The sequence below is a fragment of the Heptranchias perlo genome, unplaced genomic scaffold, assembly GCF_035084215.1.
Source record: "Heptranchias perlo isolate sHepPer1 unplaced genomic scaffold, sHepPer1.hap1 HAP1_SCAFFOLD_585, whole genome shotgun sequence".
Taxonomy (NCBI): Eukaryota; Metazoa; Chordata; class Chondrichthyes; order Hexanchiformes; family Hexanchidae; genus Heptranchias; species Heptranchias perlo.
This window is the reverse complement of record NW_027139607.1, coordinates 23,065-43,264: the sequence shown is the minus strand read 5'-3', so window position 1 is coordinate 43,264 and position 20,200 is coordinate 23,065. Positions and strand designations below refer to the sequence as shown.

The 20,200-nt window shown below is 49.4% G+C and overlaps 1 protein-coding gene across 2 annotated transcripts; it reads right to left on the bottom strand.

Annotated features, from left to right (window-relative positions):
• Positions 1-602: 602 nt before the first annotated feature.
• LOC137316299 (dnaJ homolog subfamily A member 3, mitochondrial-like) lies at positions 603-18,540 on the bottom strand. Of its 2 annotated transcripts, XM_067980376.1 has the most exons (12): positions 18,204-18,540; positions 16,808-16,938; positions 16,016-16,096; positions 13,268-13,465; positions 12,097-12,249; positions 11,425-11,572; positions 9,612-9,676; positions 8,414-8,542; positions 7,382-7,497; positions 5,367-5,464; positions 1,691-1,816; positions 603-925 (listed from the first exon to the last, which is right to left on the bottom strand). In XM_067980376.1, the coding sequence occupies exons 1-11, from the start codon at positions 18,505-18,507 to the stop codon at positions 1,701-1,703; spliced, it is 1,539 nt and encodes a 512-aa protein (XP_067836477.1). In that variant the 5' UTR covers positions 18,508-18,540; the 3' UTR covers positions 603-925; positions 1,691-1,700. The 2 variants fall into 2 exon arrangements, with proteins under 2 accessions (XP_067836477.1, XP_067836479.1); XM_067980378.1 differs by lacking the exon at positions 1,691-1,816.
• Between the last annotated feature and the right edge of the window lie 1,660 nt (positions 18,541-20,200).

Here is a 20,200-nt window from a genome sequence, read left to right as displayed (position 1 = left end):
AAAGGGAGGGGGTGAACAGAACATGAGGCCCACAATGCCCCCCCCCCCCCCCCCCCCCCATTAAACAATGCAACATCTAAAGTAGCCCCATTTAGATGACCAGATAATCTGTGATGTTGGTTGAGGGATAAATATTGGCCAGGACAGAGGAGAACTCCCCTGCTCGTCTTCAACCAGGGGCCAGGGGATCTTTTAGGTCCACTTGAGGGGGCAGACGGAGCCTTGGTTTAACGTCTCATCCGAAAGCTGCACCTCTGACAGTGCAGCACTCCCTCCGTACTGCACTGAAATGGAAGTGAAACAAACTGACATCTGAAACGTATTTTACAATCAGCCAGGTTTCCTGCTCCTGGCTCTCTAGTGGAAGAGGACTCGACTAAGCTGTGACCCCCCCCACACCGACACTTGCTGTCTCGGCTTGTGTGTGAGGAATGGGCAGTAGGGATGGAGTAATAGTGACCTGCTAGGCATTCACCCACTGTGACACCAAAGCAGCAACACACTTCGCTCTGCGGTGGGAATCAAACGAAAGAACTCAATCAAAGCCATCAAGTTCCTTCCCAATGACACGTCAGGATTTAAATGGAAGAGACTGCTCCAACTCCCAGCACAATTATTTTATGTTGTCCAAAACATTGATCACATAGTGCAACAGCTGTGATTAAATACTGTATCTGTCACTATATTTACATGGCTATTGACATCACTGTACAGAAGTAATCAAAGCTACAAAATAAAATGTAAGAGCTTTCTTATTGGAAAATGAAAATGTATCCACGGTCTCGCTGTCCTGCTCCAAGGGAAAGGAATTCCTTCAGCAGCAGCTGCCTGCCACTCTGACACAGTGACTGGAGGAAATGTGCATCCTTCACTGCAGCACAGTCCGCTCACCCAGGCTGGACTCAGTTTCCACTCGAGCGCTTTCCTGAAACCAGAACACCACCAGTGAAACGTGGCAGACTTTTAAAACAATCAAGTTCATCACAGAGTCAAGATTTACACAAGAGCTGAGAGTGAGCACTGGAGTGTCCTGGAGCACTGGTTAGTACGTAAGCATTGTGTTCCCTGGGGAGTGTAAACCTCACACAGCCAGGATCATAGGATTTAGAATTCATCTGCGACTGCCGTGAAGTGTTACATCGAGACTACAGTGAAGAATAGGCCATTTGGCCCAACTGGTCTATGCTGGTGTTTATGCTCCACACGAGCCTCCTCCCATCCCTACTTCAAGTGTCTGGACCTTTAGTTCACCAAGGCAACAATTAGTCTTTCAAACTCACTTGCTAAGCTTAGTGGCATCTCAAGAAAAATCAGCACTAGTACTTGCAGACAGCCGGCATAGACTCGAACGGCCTCCTTCCGTGCTGTAACCATTCTATGATTCTACGACAGGGTTTGCACTGTGGACTGCTACGCTGAGAATCAGACTGCCCAAACCCATTTCACTCAGGCCCCACCTTGTATCCATGTTGGGGGCTGTACTCATTGGCTAACGCCAGGTAATCAACATTCAGAACCTGCCACTCTCACACATCGGACGCACCAAAGGTAGAATCACACCAGGGCGGACGTGCTGCACTCACTGATGCACATTGGCTGCCCGAGGCCAACACCTCTTTACGCCAGGCAGCGGTTGGACAAACTATGAAGTTTGGGTGTCAATAAAGGGAAAACAAAAAAGGTGTCCTACCTCTGACACGTCAGCTAAACATTCGCTTTAATTTGGTAAAGAATCCCTCCTTGTTTTCCCCTGGCTCAGTCTCAGGCTTTTCTGACTCTTTTTCCCTGGTCTCAGTGCTCGCCCGGGCTTTAGTGCCTGTAGATACAAACAGTGAAAGCCCAGGGTGAGAATACAAGGAAACGTGTCAATCACAAGCCGTTCGTGCAGTTTGGGAGGACGCACTGGTGAAGCAGTGTGTTGGTCGCAGTCTGCTCCCTCTGATAGAAAATAGGAGCAGGCCATTCGGCCCTTCGAGCCTGCTCCACATTCAATATGATCATGGCTGATCCTCTATCTCAATACCATATTCCCGCTCTCTCCCCATACCCCTTGATGCCTTTTGTGTCTAGAAATCTGTCGAGTTCCTTTTAAATATATTCAGTGACTTGGCCTCCACTGCCTTCTGTGGTAGAGAATTCCACAGGTTCACCACCCTCTGAGTGAAGAAATTTCTCATCTCAGTCCTAAATTTCCTACCTAGTATCCTGAGACTGTGACCCCTCGTTCTGGACCCCCCCAGCCAGGGGAAACATCCTCCCTGTACCCAGTCTGTCTAGCCCTGTCAGAATTTTATATCTTTCAATGAGATCCCCTCTCATTCTTCAAAACTCGAGTGAATACAGGCCGAGTCGACCCAATCTCTCCTCATACGACAGTCCTGCCATCCCAGGAATCAGTCTGGTTGGGTGGAGATGCCTGCTTTCTGATTGGGTGGAGATGGGTCCGGTTCGTGATTGGCCACTGACAAACACATTGGTTTCGATCTTACTTCCTGGTCTGGTTTCCGCTCAGCCAATCAGCTGCTCGCTGATTGCATTTCCTAGCAACACAGTAAACAACGCGGTGGCTGGGGCCGGAGCCGCGGGATCGGACACTCCTCAGCACCAGAGGCAGAGCAGCCCGCCTGGGGACCGGGGAGGCAGAGCTGGAGAAGGGCCTGGGGTTTGGGCACTGGTCAGTGTGGGAGAGGGGCCTGGGGACTGGTCAGTGTGAGAGAGGGGCCTGGGGACTGGTCAGTGTGAGAGAGGGGCCTGGGGACTGGTCAGGGTGGGAGAGGGGCCGAGAGCACTGGTTTGGTGCACGGACAGAATGTTTAAGTGCGCGGCCCACAACAGACTGCTGCGTGGCCCACAACAGACTGCTGCGTGGCCCACAACAGACTGCTGCGTGGCCCACAACAGACTGCTGCGTGGCCCACAACAGACTGCTGCGTGGCCCACAACAGACTGCTGCGTGGCCCACAACAGACTGCTGCGTGGCCCACAACAGACTGCTGCGTGGCCCACAACAGACTGCTGCGTGGCCCACAACAGACTGCTGCGTGGCCGTGCACACGCACAGCTTAAAGGGAACAGTGGTTAAGATACAGATCAGCCATGATCTGATTGAATGGCGGAACAGGCTCGAGGGGCTGAATGGCCTCCTCCTGATCCCTCTATCGGACCTCAGTAAATGTCACTCTAGTGAGGTGGATATGGAGGAGTCTTGGCTTTCCTGTTGGGGAGCATTCCACCTTCCTCTGGCACCTCCCCAAGAGTGCAACATAGCCCCTACTGCATGGTAAGGCCTGGAATCCAAGGCCCGAAGACGACACAGTGAAATCCCCACCCAGGCTTCAAACTTACCCGGCAGAGTATAAAAGATTAAACAACTTCTAATCTGAAGGCTAGCTCAACAGAAGCCAATCAAAAAGACAAACCTGATCAGAGCGAGCAGTAAGCCGAGAGAGAAAATCAAGATGGACTGTCACTTTAAGATGTTCCTAAAGTTCAGGCGACACCCACAATGTTCTTCCGTAGTCTAAACTATTCTTGATCACCAATCCCATTTCCCACTTTACATTCGCCCTAGATTGCTGGGCACAAGTTGGTATAGATTTATAGGTCGACCGAGTAATTCCAGGCCAGTCAGCCTAACCTCGGTGGTGGGCAAATTATTGGAATCAATTCTGAGGGACAGGATAAACTGTCACTTAGAAAGGCACGGACTAATCAAGGACACTCAGCACGGATTTGTTAAGGGGAGGTCATGTCTGACTAACTTGATTGAATTTTTCAAGGTGACAAGGAGGATCAATCACGGTAGTGCAATTGATGTAGTCTACGTGGATTTTAGCGAGGCTTTTGACAAGGTCCCACATGGCAGCTTGGGGTCAAAAAAGTAAAAGCCCGTGGGATCCAAGGCAATGTGGCAAATTGGATCCAAAATTGGCTCAGTGGCAGGAAGCAAAGGGTAATGATCGACGGGTGTTTTTGAGACTGGAAGGCTGTTTCCAGTGGGGTGCCGCAGGACTCGGTACTAGGTCCTTTGTTTTTTGTGGTATACATTAACGATTTGGACTTAAGAAGTTTGTGGATGATACAAATATAGGCCGTGTGGTTGATAGTGAGGAGGAAAGCTGTAGACTGCAGGAAGATATCAATGGACTGGTCAGATGGGCAGAAAAGTGGCAAATGGAGTTCAATCCAGAGAAGTGTTTGGTAATGCATTTGGGGAGAGCAAACAAGGCAAGGGAATACACAATAAATGGGAGGATACTGAGAGGTGTAGAGGAAGTGAGGGACCTTGGAGTGCATGTCCACAGATCCCTGAAGGTAGCAGGACAGGTAGATAAGGTGGTTAAGAAGGCATATGGAATGCTTTCCTTTATTAGCCAAGGCATAGAATATAAAAGCAGGGATGTTATGCTGGAACTGTATAAAACATTGGTTAGGCCACAGCTTGAGTACTGCGCATAGTTCTGGTCACCACATTACATTAGAGAGGGTGCAGAGGAGATTTACGAGGATGTTGCCAGGACTGGAGAATTTTAGCTATGATGACAGATTGGATAGGCTGGTGTTGTTTTCCTTGGAATAGAGGCGGCTGAGGGGTGATTTAATTGAGGTATATAAAATTATGAGGGGCCTAGATAGAGTGGATTGGAAGGACCTATTTCCCTTGGCAGAGAGGTCAATAACCAGGGGGCATAGATTTAAAGTAATTGGTAGAAGGATTAGAGCGGAAATGAGGACAAATGTTTTCACCCAGAGGGTGGTGGGGGTCTGGAACTCACTGCCTGAGAGGGTGGGAGAGGCAGAAACCCTCAACTCATTAAAAAAAATACCTGGATGTGCACCTGAAGAGCCATGACCTGCAGGGCTACGGACCAAATGAGGGAAGGTGGGATTAGGCTGGGTGGCTCGTTTCTCAGCCAGCCCGGACACGATGGGCCGAACGGCCTCCTTCTGTGCCATAAATTTTCTATGATTCTTTGGTTGCCGCGTTTCCTACAATACAACAGTGACTACACTTCATTGGCTGTAAAGCGCTTTGGGACGTCCTGAGGTCGTGAAAGACGCTATAGAAATGCAAGTCTTTCTTTCTTTAGATTGGTACAAAACCATTCGTTTATCTTACGTTCCATCCCCAGCCGATAACTATCGTACGAAGCCAGCGAATGGTGACTAAGAGAAATCATTACTGACACTCAACCCCTCCTGATGGCAATAATATTCTACCACTCCCTGAGGGGTGAGAATCACAATACTCTTTTGTTTCTAACGCACTTGGTCAACCGTGCTTGTCCGTGGTGCTTGATCGGTAAAAATATACCAGTCACCTTCCAGCTCTGCTGGTACGGTGAGCCCTTCAGTGTGCTTCTCACCTGTAGCTGTATTAACGACTCCATTCACCGTGCCCTCCACCTCACTCTCCTCCTCCGCATAAGCCACCATCAGGGAGCTCTGTCTGGACGACAACGTCCTGCCAGGCAGAGAATCAGAAGGAAGAACGATTAGCATAAACTGCTGGACAGGAGCAAACGAGTCGAATAGGGACCTTTGCTTTACAACCGCTGTAAATCACAAAGAACCTGCTCGAGCAACTATGAAGCAAATGGAATCACTTAGAGAAATGATTCAGCCCAGAAATATGATCTGTACCATGGCAGAAAGAGACAAATCACCTCCCTGGTATACATAACACAGAAACAGGCCATTCGGCCCAACCAGTCCGTGTCAGCGTTTACAGGCACAGTGGTCGTCTTCACTCGAGTGAGCCAAGCGGCTGGATTGCATGCAAGGGGCAAAAAAGTATCAGAGGGGCAAGGTCTGATCCCAACAGGCCCTGGACATCACCCCGTGACCATTTCCCTTCCACGCTGTATATAAAGAGAATTAAACAACAAGGGGAACAAAACGGGAGCCACCGCAACTACCAATATGAAAAGGGGATGGTAGAAGGAATTCTTAGTACAGCCTACTCCCAATAATTCAGTCACTTTTTTGCGCCAAAGAAAAATTGAATAATTTGACTTAAGCAATGTAAAAAACAAAAAGTGGGGATTGAGTGCTTAAAAAATTCAAATGGTCAGATTTTGAATTAAGACACGATGGGAGCAACTTTCACCATGACCTGGGGGTTAATCTGGAGGGTAATCTGATGGAGGAGAGCAGATCACCCACCTGATTACAATGGGGTGATAACTGGGGGGATTCTATAACAGCAGGAGTTCTGCTCCCCTCTGCCAGATTATCCCCCAGACAACGATGATTAAAGTTACCCCCCTGTACGGGGATGATGATTAAAGTCACCCCCCTGTACGGGGACGATGATTAAAGTTACCCCCCTGTACGGGGATGATGATTAAAGTCACCCCCCTGTACGGGGACGATGATTAAAGTTACCCCCCTGTACGGGGACGATGATTAAAGTTACCCCCTGCTCAGCCTCATTTCTTCCGCTTCAGCTTAAACCTTCTGGCCCCCCCTGGGGTATTTGCGGAGAGAGGAAAGGTATAAAGAATTATCTACCCCAGGAGGAGGATAGGCTGCTGATTTGCCTTTGCTTTCGGAGTATCAGAGCGGTTACTGATGATTCTCCACAGGCAAAGATACACCACATCTGGAAGGATTTTGAACTGTGAGCAGAATCTTCCTTTACGAGAAAGGACCATGAAACAGCTGGGAAGGGGTGCTGGGGTGTTACGTACACCACGTAATGTGGTGCAGAGAGTAACACTTCACGCATCCAATGCCCACTTAACACACTGCCACAGCAGAATGTATGACTTTAAAATGGGGACTCTTTTATTCATTCATGGGATGTGGGCATCCCTAATTACTTGAGAAGGTGGTGGTGAGCCGCCTTCTTGAACCGCTGCAGTCCATGTGGTGAAGGTTCTCCCACAGTGCTGTTAGGGAGGGAGTTCCAGGATTTTGACCCAGCAACGATGAAGGAACGGCGATATATTTCCAAGTCGGGATGGTGTGTGACTTGGAGGGGAATGTGCAGGTGGTGGTGTTCCCATGCGCCTGCTGCTCTTGTCCTTCTCGGTGGTAGAGGTCACGGGTTTGGGAGGTGCTGTCGAAGAAGCCTTGGCTGAATTACTACTTAGCGTCCTGATCTAACTAACCCCCGTCCCAACTGAAGACTGCACTCAGTTGGCTAATCTTTCACAAAAGTTTAAATAAAAAAATTCTTATAAAAACCCCTTGAAACTACAGATTAAATATTCATTTACTGCAATAGTATGAAGAAAGTTTTTTCCTCCTTTATCCGGCCTCCCACTGACTCAATGCTTGCGGGCAACATTCTAACTGCAAGGTGAAAGGTCAACGGCATTAGAATCCCGTCGGGCTATGGTTACAGCCTCGGCATGAAGCAGCAGGGGATACTCACTTTGGGATTTTCACCTTGATCTGGATGTAGTGATCTCCGTATCCGTAACTGTTGACTTTTGGGATACCTTTACCGGCTAGTCGAATCCTCTGATCAACTTGAATCCCAGCTGGGATCTGCGAACAGACAGGGAGTATAAATGGCTCAAGGAAGCAGAGGGTGTCCGTTCACAGTCTACTGCTGCCATGCAGTGAAGGAAATCAGAAACTGTCCCACTGCGAATGTCACGTGAGCCCAAACAGTCTCAATCCAACTGCCGGGGGGAGGGGGGGGGAGGGGCCGGGGGAAGAGAAGAGGGGAACGGTGAGAAGATTCATCGATCGCCAGAAGAAAATACGAATCAGAGGATTAAAAATTAAAGGCCCGGCCCAGTGAAAGGTGCACAGGTGCTGCCCTCAGCAGGACAGTCCCCGCCATAGCACCGATGGGCGCACCGAACCGACCGGACGGCCGCGGGGCGCACCGAACCGACCGGACGGCCGCGGGGCGCACCGAACCGACCGGACGGCCGCGGGGCGCACCGAACCGACCGGACGGCCGCGGGGCGCACCGAACCGACCGGACGGCCGCGGGGCGCACCGAACCGACCGGACGGCCGCGGGGCGCACCGAACCGACCGGACGGCCGCGGGGCGCACCGAACCGACCGGACGGCCGCGGGGCGCACCGAACCGACCGGACGGCCGCGGGGCGCACCGAACCGACCGGACGGCCGCGGGGCGCACCGAACCGACCGGACGGCCGCGGGGCGCACCGACCCCCCAGGATTGCCCTGGAGTCACCGGGAATTAAAGATTAATCTCCAGGCCACTGCTGCGAGAAAAATCATAGGGGCATTAAAAAGTGTGTATTCTTCATTTTCTTTGAACATTTTTGTTTCTTAGTTATACAAATATTGGAGATGGTGGAAAGAAAGGCTGTTTGACAGCGAGGCAGTTGGAGGTGGGAGATGGTGAGATGAAACTTTCAGGAATACGTCCAGAGTTGGCAATTGCTCCCGTTACACTGCCGCTTGCAGCCCAGTGACACTCACCGTGATATTGATGGTTTCGTGTAGTCCCTGAGCACGTGCTGTGCCTCCCAGAACAGCCTGGGCTATGGATATGTACAGGTCAGAGTGAATGTCGGGTCCATCTCGTCGGAAGGTCGAGCTCCTTTGAACCTAAACAATTCATTTAAAGAAATGTTTTCAAGCAAAACTGAAGCAGCAGAATCCAAGCCTCCCGCCCCAAAACCTCCCCCTTCCACCAAACCTGCAACGACCTATCCCCCCCCGCCCATCAGCGCAATGATCCTGTACCAGACCCTGTGCAGCACTGGAGATTACCTTTCAGGCCCAATGGGTTTAATGGGACTGGTAGCGATATTTTGAGCTCCCGCCCAAAGATATCAGGTGGGTTTATACCCCATTTTAGATCTCAGACTTCTAGATACATATCTCCAATGGGAGAAATTTACATGTAGTCACTCTCTCCAGTTCAGGCCCAATCAATCTGGAAGGACGGCTGGAACCAGAAATGATGTAACTCGTCTCCACCCCCAGAACACTGGGCCTGAAACAAAGATCAAATCTCCTATTATCAAGGGAATCTTTTATTTCTTTTAAACTCAACTTTAATCAAAGCTATTAAAAATTAAATCAGTTTTATAGTTACACGGCGGAGTAGCCCCTCCCTGTCTCTGTAACCTCCTTCAGCCCTACAACCCTCCGAGGTCTCTGCACTCCTCCAATTCTTGCCTCTTGCACATCCCCGATTTTCACCACCCCGTCATTGGCGGCCGTGCCTTCAGCTGCCTGGGCCCTAAGCTCTGGAATTCCCTTCCTAAACCTCTCCGCCTCTCTACCTCCATCTCATCCTTTAAGATGCTCCTTAAAACCTACCTCTTTGACCAAGCTTTTGGTCCCCTGTTCTAACATCTCCTTATGTGTCGTGGTGTCAGATTTTGTTTGATAATCGCTCCTGTGAAGTGCTTTGGGACGTTTTACTACGTTAAAGGCGCTGAATAAATGCAAGTTGTTGATAGGGAGGTTTTTAAGATGGTTTTTAAAACCTACCTCTTTGTCCAAGCTTTCGGTCACCTGTCCTAATATCTCCTTACGTGGCTCAGTGATAACGCTTCTGTGAAGCACCATGGGACGTTTCACTATGTTAAAGGCTCGCTGTTGTAGTCAGATCAGCCCAGACAAATGGGGGCTGCATTCCTCCTCAGCCTGGTTCATTCTTACTCACCCTGAAGGTGATGAAGATCTCCTTGCGTCCCACTGGCATCCGTACAGTCTGTCCATCCTCCACACCTATAACGCACATACACTGCATCAGGTACAGGACAGGCACAGCTATCAAAACCAGCAGCCTAATTCTCCCAAAGATAAAACCGAGGGCGAATGCATCACTCGGTGTGATACAGCCCAAGGACTGAGGACTCAGGGCAGTGTCCTAGGCCCAACCATCTTCAGCTGCTTCATCAATGACCTTCCCTCCATCATAAGGTCAGAAATGGGGATATTTGCTGATGATTGCACAGTGTTCAGTTCCATTCGCAACCCTTCAGATAATGAAGCAGTCCGTGCCCGCATGCAGCAAGACCTGGACAACATCCGGTCTTGGGCTCATAAGTGGCAAGTAACATTCACGCCAGACAAGTGCCAGGCAATGACCATTTCCAACAAGAGAGAGTCTAACCACCTCCCCTTGACATTCAATGGAATTACCATTGCCGAATCCCCCACCATCAACATCCTGGGGGTCACCATTGACCAGAAACTTAACTGGACCAGCCATATAAATACTGTGGCTACAAGAGGTCAGAAGCTGGGTATTCTGCGGCGAGTGACTCACCTCCTGACTCCCCAAAGCCTTTCCACCATCTACAAGGCACAAGTCAGGAGTGTGATGGAATACTCTCCACTTGCCTGGATGAGTGCAGCTCCAACAACACTCAAGAAGCTCGACACCATCCAGGACAAAGCAGCCCGCTTGATTGGCACCCCATCCACCACCCTAAAAATTCACTCCCTTCACCACCGGTGCACTGTGGCTACAATGTGTACCATCCACAGGATGCACTGCAGCAACTCGCCAAGGCTTCTTCGACAGCACCTCCCAAACCCGCGACCTCTACCACCTAGAAGGACAAGAGCAGCAGGCACATGGGAACAAAACCACCTGCACGTTCCCCTCCGGGTCACACACCATCCCAACTTGGAAATATATCGCCGTTCCTTCATCATCGCTGGGTCAAAATCCTGGAACTTCCTTCCTAACAGCACTGTGGGAGAACCTTCACCAGTGGTTCAAGGTGGCGGCTCACCACCACCTTCTCAAGGGCAATTAGGGATGGGCAATAAATGCCGGCCTCGCCAGCAACACCCACATCCCATGAACGAATAAAAAAAAACTCCCCAGGTTCAACCCCTGGCCTGTGACGAGGCAGTGGGCATGCACGGCTTTAGTGGTCCCCAGAATCAGCTGATTATCCGGCAGCTCCTGCTGGACGGTGCCTGCCCGCTGACATCCATTGAGGGAAGAATCTGGCTCAGCTGTGACGCCTTCACAGTCAAACAGCCTGGGTGAGGCATTGGAACACAGGAACACTAGGAACAGGAGGAGGGCATTCAGCCAATCAGGCCTGTTCCGCCATTCAATTAGATCACAGCTGATCTACACCTCAGCTCCATTTACCTGCCTTTGTTCCACGTTCCTTGATACCCAAAAAAAATCTCTCCATCTCAGTTCCTTGGATGCCAAGAAGGTTGCTGGAAACCAACCAACCTCATCCAAGTACGTCAGTGCCTTCAGATGAGCGGAGACAATTGAATGGTGGAAAAGGACCAAGACCAATTTAATAACCGACAGACTCTGTTCCATTGGTTCTGCACGTTCACTGCAGCACAGATGCACTGGCATTTATTGTTGCCAGAGCGGAACTTGCTCGGATGTGCAGCAACTCCTGTTCCCCGAATATAAGAGATCCACTTGCACGTCACCCCCACCCAGACTTGTCTCCCTTGCAGCAGTAACCTGATTGGTGACCAGTTCTTACCAGCCGGAACCGGCACCATCACCGTCCTCTTCTGTTTGCTCTGCCCGGTCCCTCGGCACACGACACAGGGCGTCGTCATCACAGATCCCCGCCCGCTACATCGTCGGCATGTGGAGCGCATCACAAACGGACCCGTGTTCAGGGTTTCCTGCAAGAGGAGAAGTGCAGGGCAATGTGCTGGAGACCACAACAGCGCTTGTAGAACAAAAGCAAAAGCATCCCAGTAACTGGTCCACGAGCAGAAGCTGCTCCTCCGACTGGCAAACCTAGAAACTAACAGGATAACTGGGAGGGGGCTGGGGTTCAGTGAGATTAGATTAACTTTGACAGCATTGCCTGCCAGTCTCTTTAGTATCAAGGGCCAATAGCACCAGGGACGGACAGATGGAACACGGGAACAGGAGGAGGCCATTCAGCCCCTCGAGCCTGCTCCGCCATTCAATCAGATCATGGGCTGATCTGTATCTCAACAACATTTACCTGCCTTTGCTCCACATCCCTCGATACCCTCACCCAACAAAAATCTATCAATCTCAGTCTTGAAAGTTCCAATTGACCCCCAGCCTCCACAGCCTTTTGGGGGAAGAGAGTTCCAGAAACCCACTACCCTGTGTGAAGGATGATTTAACAGTCCCAGGTGTCAGATCTCAGTGACCAGGAGTCTGTGCTTACCATGCCAGTTCCGTTGCAGTAATGGCAGTGCTGAACTTTAGTTCCTGGCTCGTTTCCTTTGCCATCGCACCGCTGGCACGTGTCCTCCAGATTCACGGTAATTTCCTTGTTCACACCCTTTGCAGCCTGTGTGAATGTCAGTTCCATGATGTACTGCGGGGGAGCAGCAGATATTAAACACCACAGCATTGTGTACTGAGTGATACAAAGCAACACTACCTTGTAGAGCCAACACACAAAGACACGGTTCATGAGCTCGACTCTTTAAAGCATCTAAATCTCTTCTGATCATGAGGCTCCCGTTTGAAGCCAACTTTTCTCCTTCACAGCTGTGACAAAAGTGAAGTGTTTTTTGTTTTGTTTAGTATTGGTTTGGTACCTGTCCCTTTAAATCCAGTCATAATAACCGAGAGGTTTAAGAGCTAGTTGCAGCCAAGTTTAACTCGATACTATTACTGTAAGTTTCACAAGATTATCCGAGGGAGGAGCCAAGCTACAAACACAGCCTGTGTGATTTGTTCCGTTACATGTACGACGGATAGTTATTTTCGAATGTGGTTGAGTGTTGCTGGGAAGTTGCTGTTTTCAGGGGTATTTAAGGAACAGGAGTTGTCCAGATCTTGGAGTCAGTTTAATATTCTAAGCTGGTATCAGATCCCGCAGGTGTGACAGTCTATGCTTGGTAGTGATCGATAGTTTTTCAAAGTATCTCGAATTGCCCCAGGATTTCTGGTTGTTTGTGGTTATCTCCTGGCTGCTGTTGTGCCAGTTCCCAAAAAGTAACCAGAAGACCAGAGCATTCGGCCTATCAGCAGTTGCTGGTGGATTAAATAAAACCAGATGACTTTGCTCAGCGACTTTAAGCACATGGTGTGGAGTGAAAATCGAGAATCAAGACCCAAACCAGCTCTGAAGGGCAGAGGAGCGAGATTCCCTCCTCCTTTCTGTGTCAGGTCAGCTCCCGACTCTGGATTTAATCTGGGCGGTTCTACACACTCATGTAACCACAAAACATTCCCTATGGGGAAAAAGTCTCAGCGAAACCAGTCTCTTGGGAAGGATTGGGGGGGGGTGTGGGGGAGGGAGAGAAAGCGAGTGAGGAATTGTCCTCTTCCATCTGAAAGTAACAGCATCGCAGTTCTCTGGATAACCGAATGGCCAGCTCACTCACCTCCTGTGGTTGGTCAAAGATGGTGTTAAAATCTCTGAATCTAGATCCAGAAAACTCCCCAAAGATGCGTCTGAAGAGCTCCTCTGGATCCACTGAAGGGCCCGACTGCCAGTACTGCTGGCTCCTGGCCGCTCCTGCATCAAACCCTGCCGTCCCATACGTGTCATACTGTTTCCGCTTTACTTCATCGCTCAACACCTGCAACCGACAACAACCATTAACCAGGGCTGCCAGTGAACAAGTAAACTTTGGGACAGGTCAGAGGGACAGAAACCCTCTTGAACCCTGTACTGCCATTGAAGTTTTAGACCAGACTTAGTGCGCGCCTGTTAACGTGTGCAAATAATTTTCACTCTCCCTACCTCAGCTTCAATATTGCCACTGTGCCGTCCTACATAAGAACATAAGAACATAAGAAATTGGAGCAGGAGTAGGCCAATCGGCCCCTCGAGCCTGCTCCGCCATTCAATAAGATCATGGCTGATCTGATCCCAACCACAAATCTAAAGAACACAAGAAGTCGGAGCAGGACCCGGCCACATAGCCCCTGGGCCCTCTCCGCCACCCACAGGGCATTGACCGATCCGAACTCAGCTTCATGTCCAATTTCCTGCCCGCTCCCCATAACCCCTAATTCCCTTTACTTCTAGGAAACTGTCTATTTCTGTTTTAAATTTATCTAATGATGTAGCTTCCACAGCTTCCTGGGGCAGCAAATTCCACAGACCTACCACCCTCTGAGTGAAGAAGCTTCTCCTCATCTCAGTTTTGAAAGAGCAGCCCCTTATTCTAAGATTATGCCCCCTAGTTCTAGTTTCACCCATCTTTGGGAACATCCTTACTGCATCCACCCGATCAAGACCCTTCACAATCTTATATGTTTCAATAAGATCGCCTCTCATTCTTCTGAACTCCAATGAGTAGAGTCCCAATCTACTCAACCTCTCCTCATATGTCCGCCCCCTCATCCCCGGGATTAACCGAGTGAACCTTCTTTGTACTGCCTCGAGAGCAAGTATGTCTTTTCTTAAGTATGGAGACCAAAACTGTATGCAGTATTCCAGGTGCGGTCTCACCAATACCTTATATAACTGCAGCAATACCTCCTTGTTTTTATATTCTATCCCCCTAGCAATAAAAGCCAACATTCCGTTGGCTTTCTTGATCACCTGCTGCACCTGCATACCAACTTTTTGATTTTCTTGCACTAGGACCCCCAGATCCCTTTGTACTGCAGTACTTTCCAGTCTCTCGCCATTAAGAAAATAACTTGCTCTCTGATTTTTCCTGCCAAAGTGCATAACCTCACATTTTCCAATATTATATTGCATCTGCCAAATCTCCGCCCACTCACCCAGCCTGTCTATATCCCCTTGCAGGTTTTTTATGTCCTCCTCACTCCCTACTTTCCCTCCCATCTTTGTATCATCTGCAAATTTTGATATGTTGCACTCGGTCCCCTCCTCCAAATCGTTAATATAGATTGTAAAGAGTTGGGGACCCAGCACCGACCCCTGTGGAACACCACTGGTTACTGGTTGCCAGTCCGAAAATGAACCATTTATCCCAACTCTCTGCTTCCTGTTCGATAACCAATCCTCCACCCATGCCAGAATATTACCCCCAATCCCGTGATTTTTTATCTTAAGTAATAATCTTTTATGTGGCACCTTGTCGAATGCCTTCTGGAAGTCTAAATACACTATGTCCACTGGTTCCCCTTTATCCACCCTATACGTTATATCCTCGAAGAACTCAAGCAAATTTGTCAGACATGACTTCCCCTTCATAAAGCCATGCTGACTTTGTCCTATTAAATTATGCTTATCTAAATGTTCCGTTACTGTCTCCTTAATAATAGACTCCAAAATTTTACCCACCACAGATGTTAAGCTAACTGGCCTATAATTTCCAGCCTTCTGCCTACTACCCTTTTTAAATAACGGTGTTACATTAGCAGTTTTCCAATCTGCCGGGACCTCTCCTGAGTCCAGGGAATTTTGGAAAACTATCACCAAAGCATCCACAATCCCTACTGCCACTTCCCTCAAGACCCTAGGATGGAAGCCATCAGGTCCAGGGGATTTATCCGCCTTGAGTCCCATTATTTTACTGAGTACCATCTCCTGAGTGATTTTAATCGTATTTAGCTCCTCCCCCCCGAGAGTTCCCTGTTTGTCCAGTGTTGGGATATTCTTAGTGTCCTCTACTGTAAAGACTGAAACAAAATATTTGTTCAGCATTTTTGCCATCTCCATGTTTCCCACCATTAATTTCCCGGTCTCATCCTCTAAGGGACCTATGTTTGCCTTAGCCACCCTTTTTCTTTTTATATAACTATAGAAACTCTTGCTATCTGTTTTTATATTTTTTGCTAATTTCTTTTCATAATCTAACTTCCCTTTCTTAATCAATCCTTTCAGGCGGGAGGGTGGAAACACAGAGCCATTGCAGCTTACAGCCATTCAGCCCCTCGTGTCTCTGCTGGCACAAGAACAGAAGACTGGCCCCTCTCTCGCCCCCGACAGCACTCACAGCCCCCCCCAAACTGTTTCCCCTCCCTTAACCCCCAACCCCCCCCCAAAAACAGATCAGAGATGCTGTGACCGCTGACCTCTGCTCTTCACCCCTAACATCATCACAGCCACCCAGGGGCTCAGCACGCCTAGGAACCCCTCCCCACTGCCCCATGAGATCGGGAGCACGATGTTTTACTGTCTGAGGCCATTATCAGACCACATCCATTACCTCATAAGCTTCTGCCACCTGGGAAAATTTCTCCTTTGCCTTTGGGTCTTTGTTCGTGTCTGGGTGGTATTTCTTCGCAAGCTGTGCAGGCAAGAACAGAAAGGGTCGAACAGCGATTAAAAGTTACAAGCAATTACATCGGCCACAGCCCATCCCCCGCGGCCGTCACTGGGTCAAGTCATCCAGTGATTCAAATCTGTGTGATTTTTTTCCCCCAGTTCTCCAGGATACACAAGACAGTGATTACTGCAGACTGTTTTTAAAAGCAGGTTTGCTTCTGAAAATGGATTCAAACCCGACACAGTGGCACCAAGTTCCTGAGCCTTTTATCTTGCTATTTTGACATACACGGTTCCAGGACAGTTTTCAATCCACTATGGACACGAGCTGTACCGCCATCATAAAAAGGAAGGCAGGCAGTGAATCCTAGGGACCTGGGTTCGATCATCAAGCTGAGGCAGTGGCTGGGGTTCTACAAATGGATTCAGCCCCTCTCCCCACCCCATCTGAGCTTAGGAAGGGGGAAAAAAATCAGATCAGCTCCGCCACAATAGGAGGGAGGAAAAAGGATCAAAATAAATTAAATTAAACTAATAGATTCCCATCACACAGCTCGATTTGCCACCATTTGATGGCCAAAATGTGGAGGTTTAAAGGATTATTCTGATTGCTGGTTTGGCACAGGTAGAAAAGTCTTACATTTGGTATTCACACCAGCTACCTGATCAAGTACAGGACGATAAGTTGAAATGTTAACCTCAAGTCTGGTTAAAATAACCGCTCTTCTCATACCTGGTAATAGGCCTTCTTTATCTCCCTCTGCGTAGCACTGCGTGGGATCCCCAACAGCTCGTAATAATCAGACTTGGCTAAATTAGAAGACGTGTGAAATCCAGCAATCCCCAGAGAACGTGGTGCGGAGCCTTGAGTGGATGGGGAAAAGGAACAATTATGAAAAGCACCCAAAATCGCCTACAGAGAAAATGTAGCCATGATGTGGAGATGCCGGTGATGGACTGGGGTTGACAATTGTAAACAATTTTACAACACCAAGTTATAGTTATTGGACAATTTTACAACACCAAGTTATTTGTTGGACTATAACTTGGTGTTGTAAAATTGTTTACAAGAGAAAATGTAAGCAGCAATGTTATCCCTCCCACCTTAAGGAGCAATCCTTTCTCCACACCAAGCCAAAGTTGCCCTCTCTAGCCAAGGAGCTCAACTCTTTAGTCTGCCTCTTGTTCTAATCAAACTGCCCCCCTTTCCTGCCTCCTCCAGTTATGATCTCAGCAGCCTAACATCATTAGACTCAATATTGGGCAAACAGTAAAAATATTTCACAATAGTTTTACTTTAAACAAATATAGCTGCAAGAAAACTATCTTAACGAGTTTAGCTGAAAGACACAAATTTTGAGGGGTGCCACTTTGAAGTCTGCCCACATTCTGCACTGTACCCCATTATACCTTCCCCTGCACTCTAGCATCTTTCTTGATGCAGTAACAGAAGGAACCATCTCTCCCTCATTCTCTTTAAATGAACAGCTTACATAGTAACAGTTTCAGGCAGGAAACCTTGGATTCTATCCACAGTATTCTCTCGATGCATTTCTAATAATCCTGAATCCCATTTGTTCACAAGAACCTGGCTGGTTCTTTCTTGAATCGCATCGTTTCTTGTTCCACGCCCCCCCCCCCCCCCCTGTTCCCGTAGTTACTATCCTTTTAGTTTAAAAACAAATCCTCCTGCATTTCCTATTTTGTGTCTTAATTTGTAAATTTGCTTGAATTCTGTATCTCGGTGGATCACACCTGAAATGGGAGCTCCCGATTAGACTCTGCAAATGTCTCTCGCCAGAACCGTGCTCACACTCCCGGCAAACTGCCCCACCGAACATTTGACAGAGGCTGGACAGAGGCTGGACACACTGCGCACAATGTGTGGTTTTTATTTTGCAGTTTGTTCCCCTTCGCTGACCACTCGAGCGGTCATTCCTCTGGAGTGACCCCAACACGGCCAGTGGACAGGAAGAACTGACCCTTCCCGGCCTGAGGGGGCACCGACCCGTGCTGGCCGGCCGGCCTGAGGGATGGGCGGGGTGGGGGGAAGGAGGAAGGCCCGATCCGCCCGCCCTTGCTCCGGATGCACCACGACCGCCCGGCCCGGCCCGGCCCATTCTCCTTACCGGGCAGCCTCAGCCGCAGCTCCAGGCCGAGCCTCGGGCCCAGACCCCCAGCCGACAGCAGTCCACGGCCCTTCCCAAACACGCTACATATGGTGCGGGGGCCGAGTGCCCGCAGAGCCCCGGGGTCGAGCAGCGCGGTCCCAGCCGCCGAGCCCCAGGACACCGACACCAAACGTGACCAGCACCGAGCAGCCGCCATCTTAGCGCGCCTGCGCAGATCGACGTTCCCCACCCCCCGCATAGGCACTGCGCCTGCGCGTACCGCCGCTGCGTACGCAACCAACGCGCCTCCGTAATCACTCATTGCGCCTGCGCAACAAGCCTTGTTGCCTAGCAGCGTTGAGATGCTCCTCCTGACCCGGGCACTGCACAGCCCGAGGCCCCGGCCCCGGCCTCCTATACCCTGCACAGCCCGAGGCCCCGGCCTCCTATACCCTGCACAGCCCGAGGCCCCGGCCTCCTATACCCTGCACAGCCCGAGGCCCCGGCCTCCTATACCCTGCACAGCCCGAGGCCCAGGCCCAGGCCCCGGCCCCGGCCTCCTATACCCTGCACAGCCCGAGGCCCAGGCCCCGGCCTCCTATATCCTGCACAGCCCGAGGCCCAGGCCTCCTACACCCTGCCCCAGGCTCACAGCTGAGTGCATTCTGGATCATAACAACTCGCTGCATAAAAAAATTCTCATTTTCCCCCCTGGTTCTTTTGACAATTATTTGAAATCTCTGTCTCCAGTAACCGACCCTTCTGCCAATGGAAAGAGGCTCTCCCTATCAACAACTTGCATTTATTCAGTGCCTTTAATGTAGTAAAATGTCCCAAAGCCCTTCACAGGAGCGATTATCAGACAAAATCTGACACTGAGACACATATTAGGACAAGTGACAAAAGCTTGGTCAAAGAGGCAGGTTTTAAGGAGCATCTTAAAGGAGGAGAGAGAGGCGGAGAGGTTTAGGGAGGGAATTCCAGAGCTTAGGGCCCAGGCAGCTGAAGGCACGGCCGCCAATGGTGGAGCGATGGAAATCGGGGATGCGCAAGAGGCCAGAATTGGAGGAGCGCAGAGATCTCAGAGGGTTGTAGGGCTGGAGGAGGTTGCAGAGGGGCGAGGCCATGGAGGGATTTGAAAACAAGGATGAGAATTTGAAAATTGAGGTGTTGCCTGACCGGGAGCCAATGTAGGTCAGCGAGCACAAGAGCCTGTTAGCTAAAGTTGAAGCTCACGGAATTGAGGGCAAATTATTGACCTTTTTAGCAAATTGGCTGAGCGGCAGGAGATGGAGAGTAGGCACAATGGGCAGGTTCTCAAATTGCAGGATGTGACTAGTGGTGTCCTTCAGGGATCTGTATCCACTGTTTTTATTAACAACTTAGATGACGGGATAGAGAGCCATGTATTCAAGTTTGCTGATGACACAAAGATAGGTAGCATTGTAAGCAGTGTAGGTGGAAGCATAAAATTAGAGTGCGATATTAATAGATAAAGCGAATGGGCAAAACTGTGGCAAATGGATTTCAATGTAGGCAAGTATGAGGTCATCCACTTTGGACCTATAAAGGATAGATCAGAGTACTTTCTAAATAGTGAAAAGTTCGAAACAGTGGAGGTCCAAAGAGACTTAGGGATCCATGTACATAGATCATTAAAATGTCATGGACAGTTACAGAAAATAATCAAAAAGGCTAATGGAATGCTGGCCTTTATATCTAGAGGACTCGAATACAAGGGGGTAGAAGTTATGCTACAGCTATACAAAGCCATATACATTAGACCACACCTGGAGAACTGTGTTCAGTTCTGGGCACTGCACCTTAGGAAGGAGGAATGCAGCGTAGATTTACTAGAATGATACCTGGACTCCAAGGGTTAAATTACGAGGAGAGATTACACAAACTAGGGTTGTATTCCCTGGAATTTATAAGATTAAGGGGTGAATTGATCAAAGTTTTCAAGATATTAAGGGGAACTGATAGGGTAGATAGAGAGAAACTATTTCCGTTGG

What these genes read in the sequence shown, in the direction of transcription:
- LOC137316299 (XM_067980376.1), bottom strand. Translation starts at nt 18,507, where the DNA reads ATGAGTGATTACGGAGGCGCGTTGGTTGCGTACGCAGCGGCGGTACGC. An exon ending in TCTTTGACCAACCACAGGAG is followed by an intron (nt 12,250 to 13,267) that starts GTGAGTGAGCTG and finishes GCTCCCCCGCAG; the next exon opens with TACATCATGGAACTGACATT. An exon ending in AGATCTTCATCACCTTCAGG is followed by an intron (nt 8,543 to 9,611) that starts GTGAGTAAGAAT and finishes TGAATTGTTTAG; the next exon opens with GTTCAAAGGAGCTCGACCTT.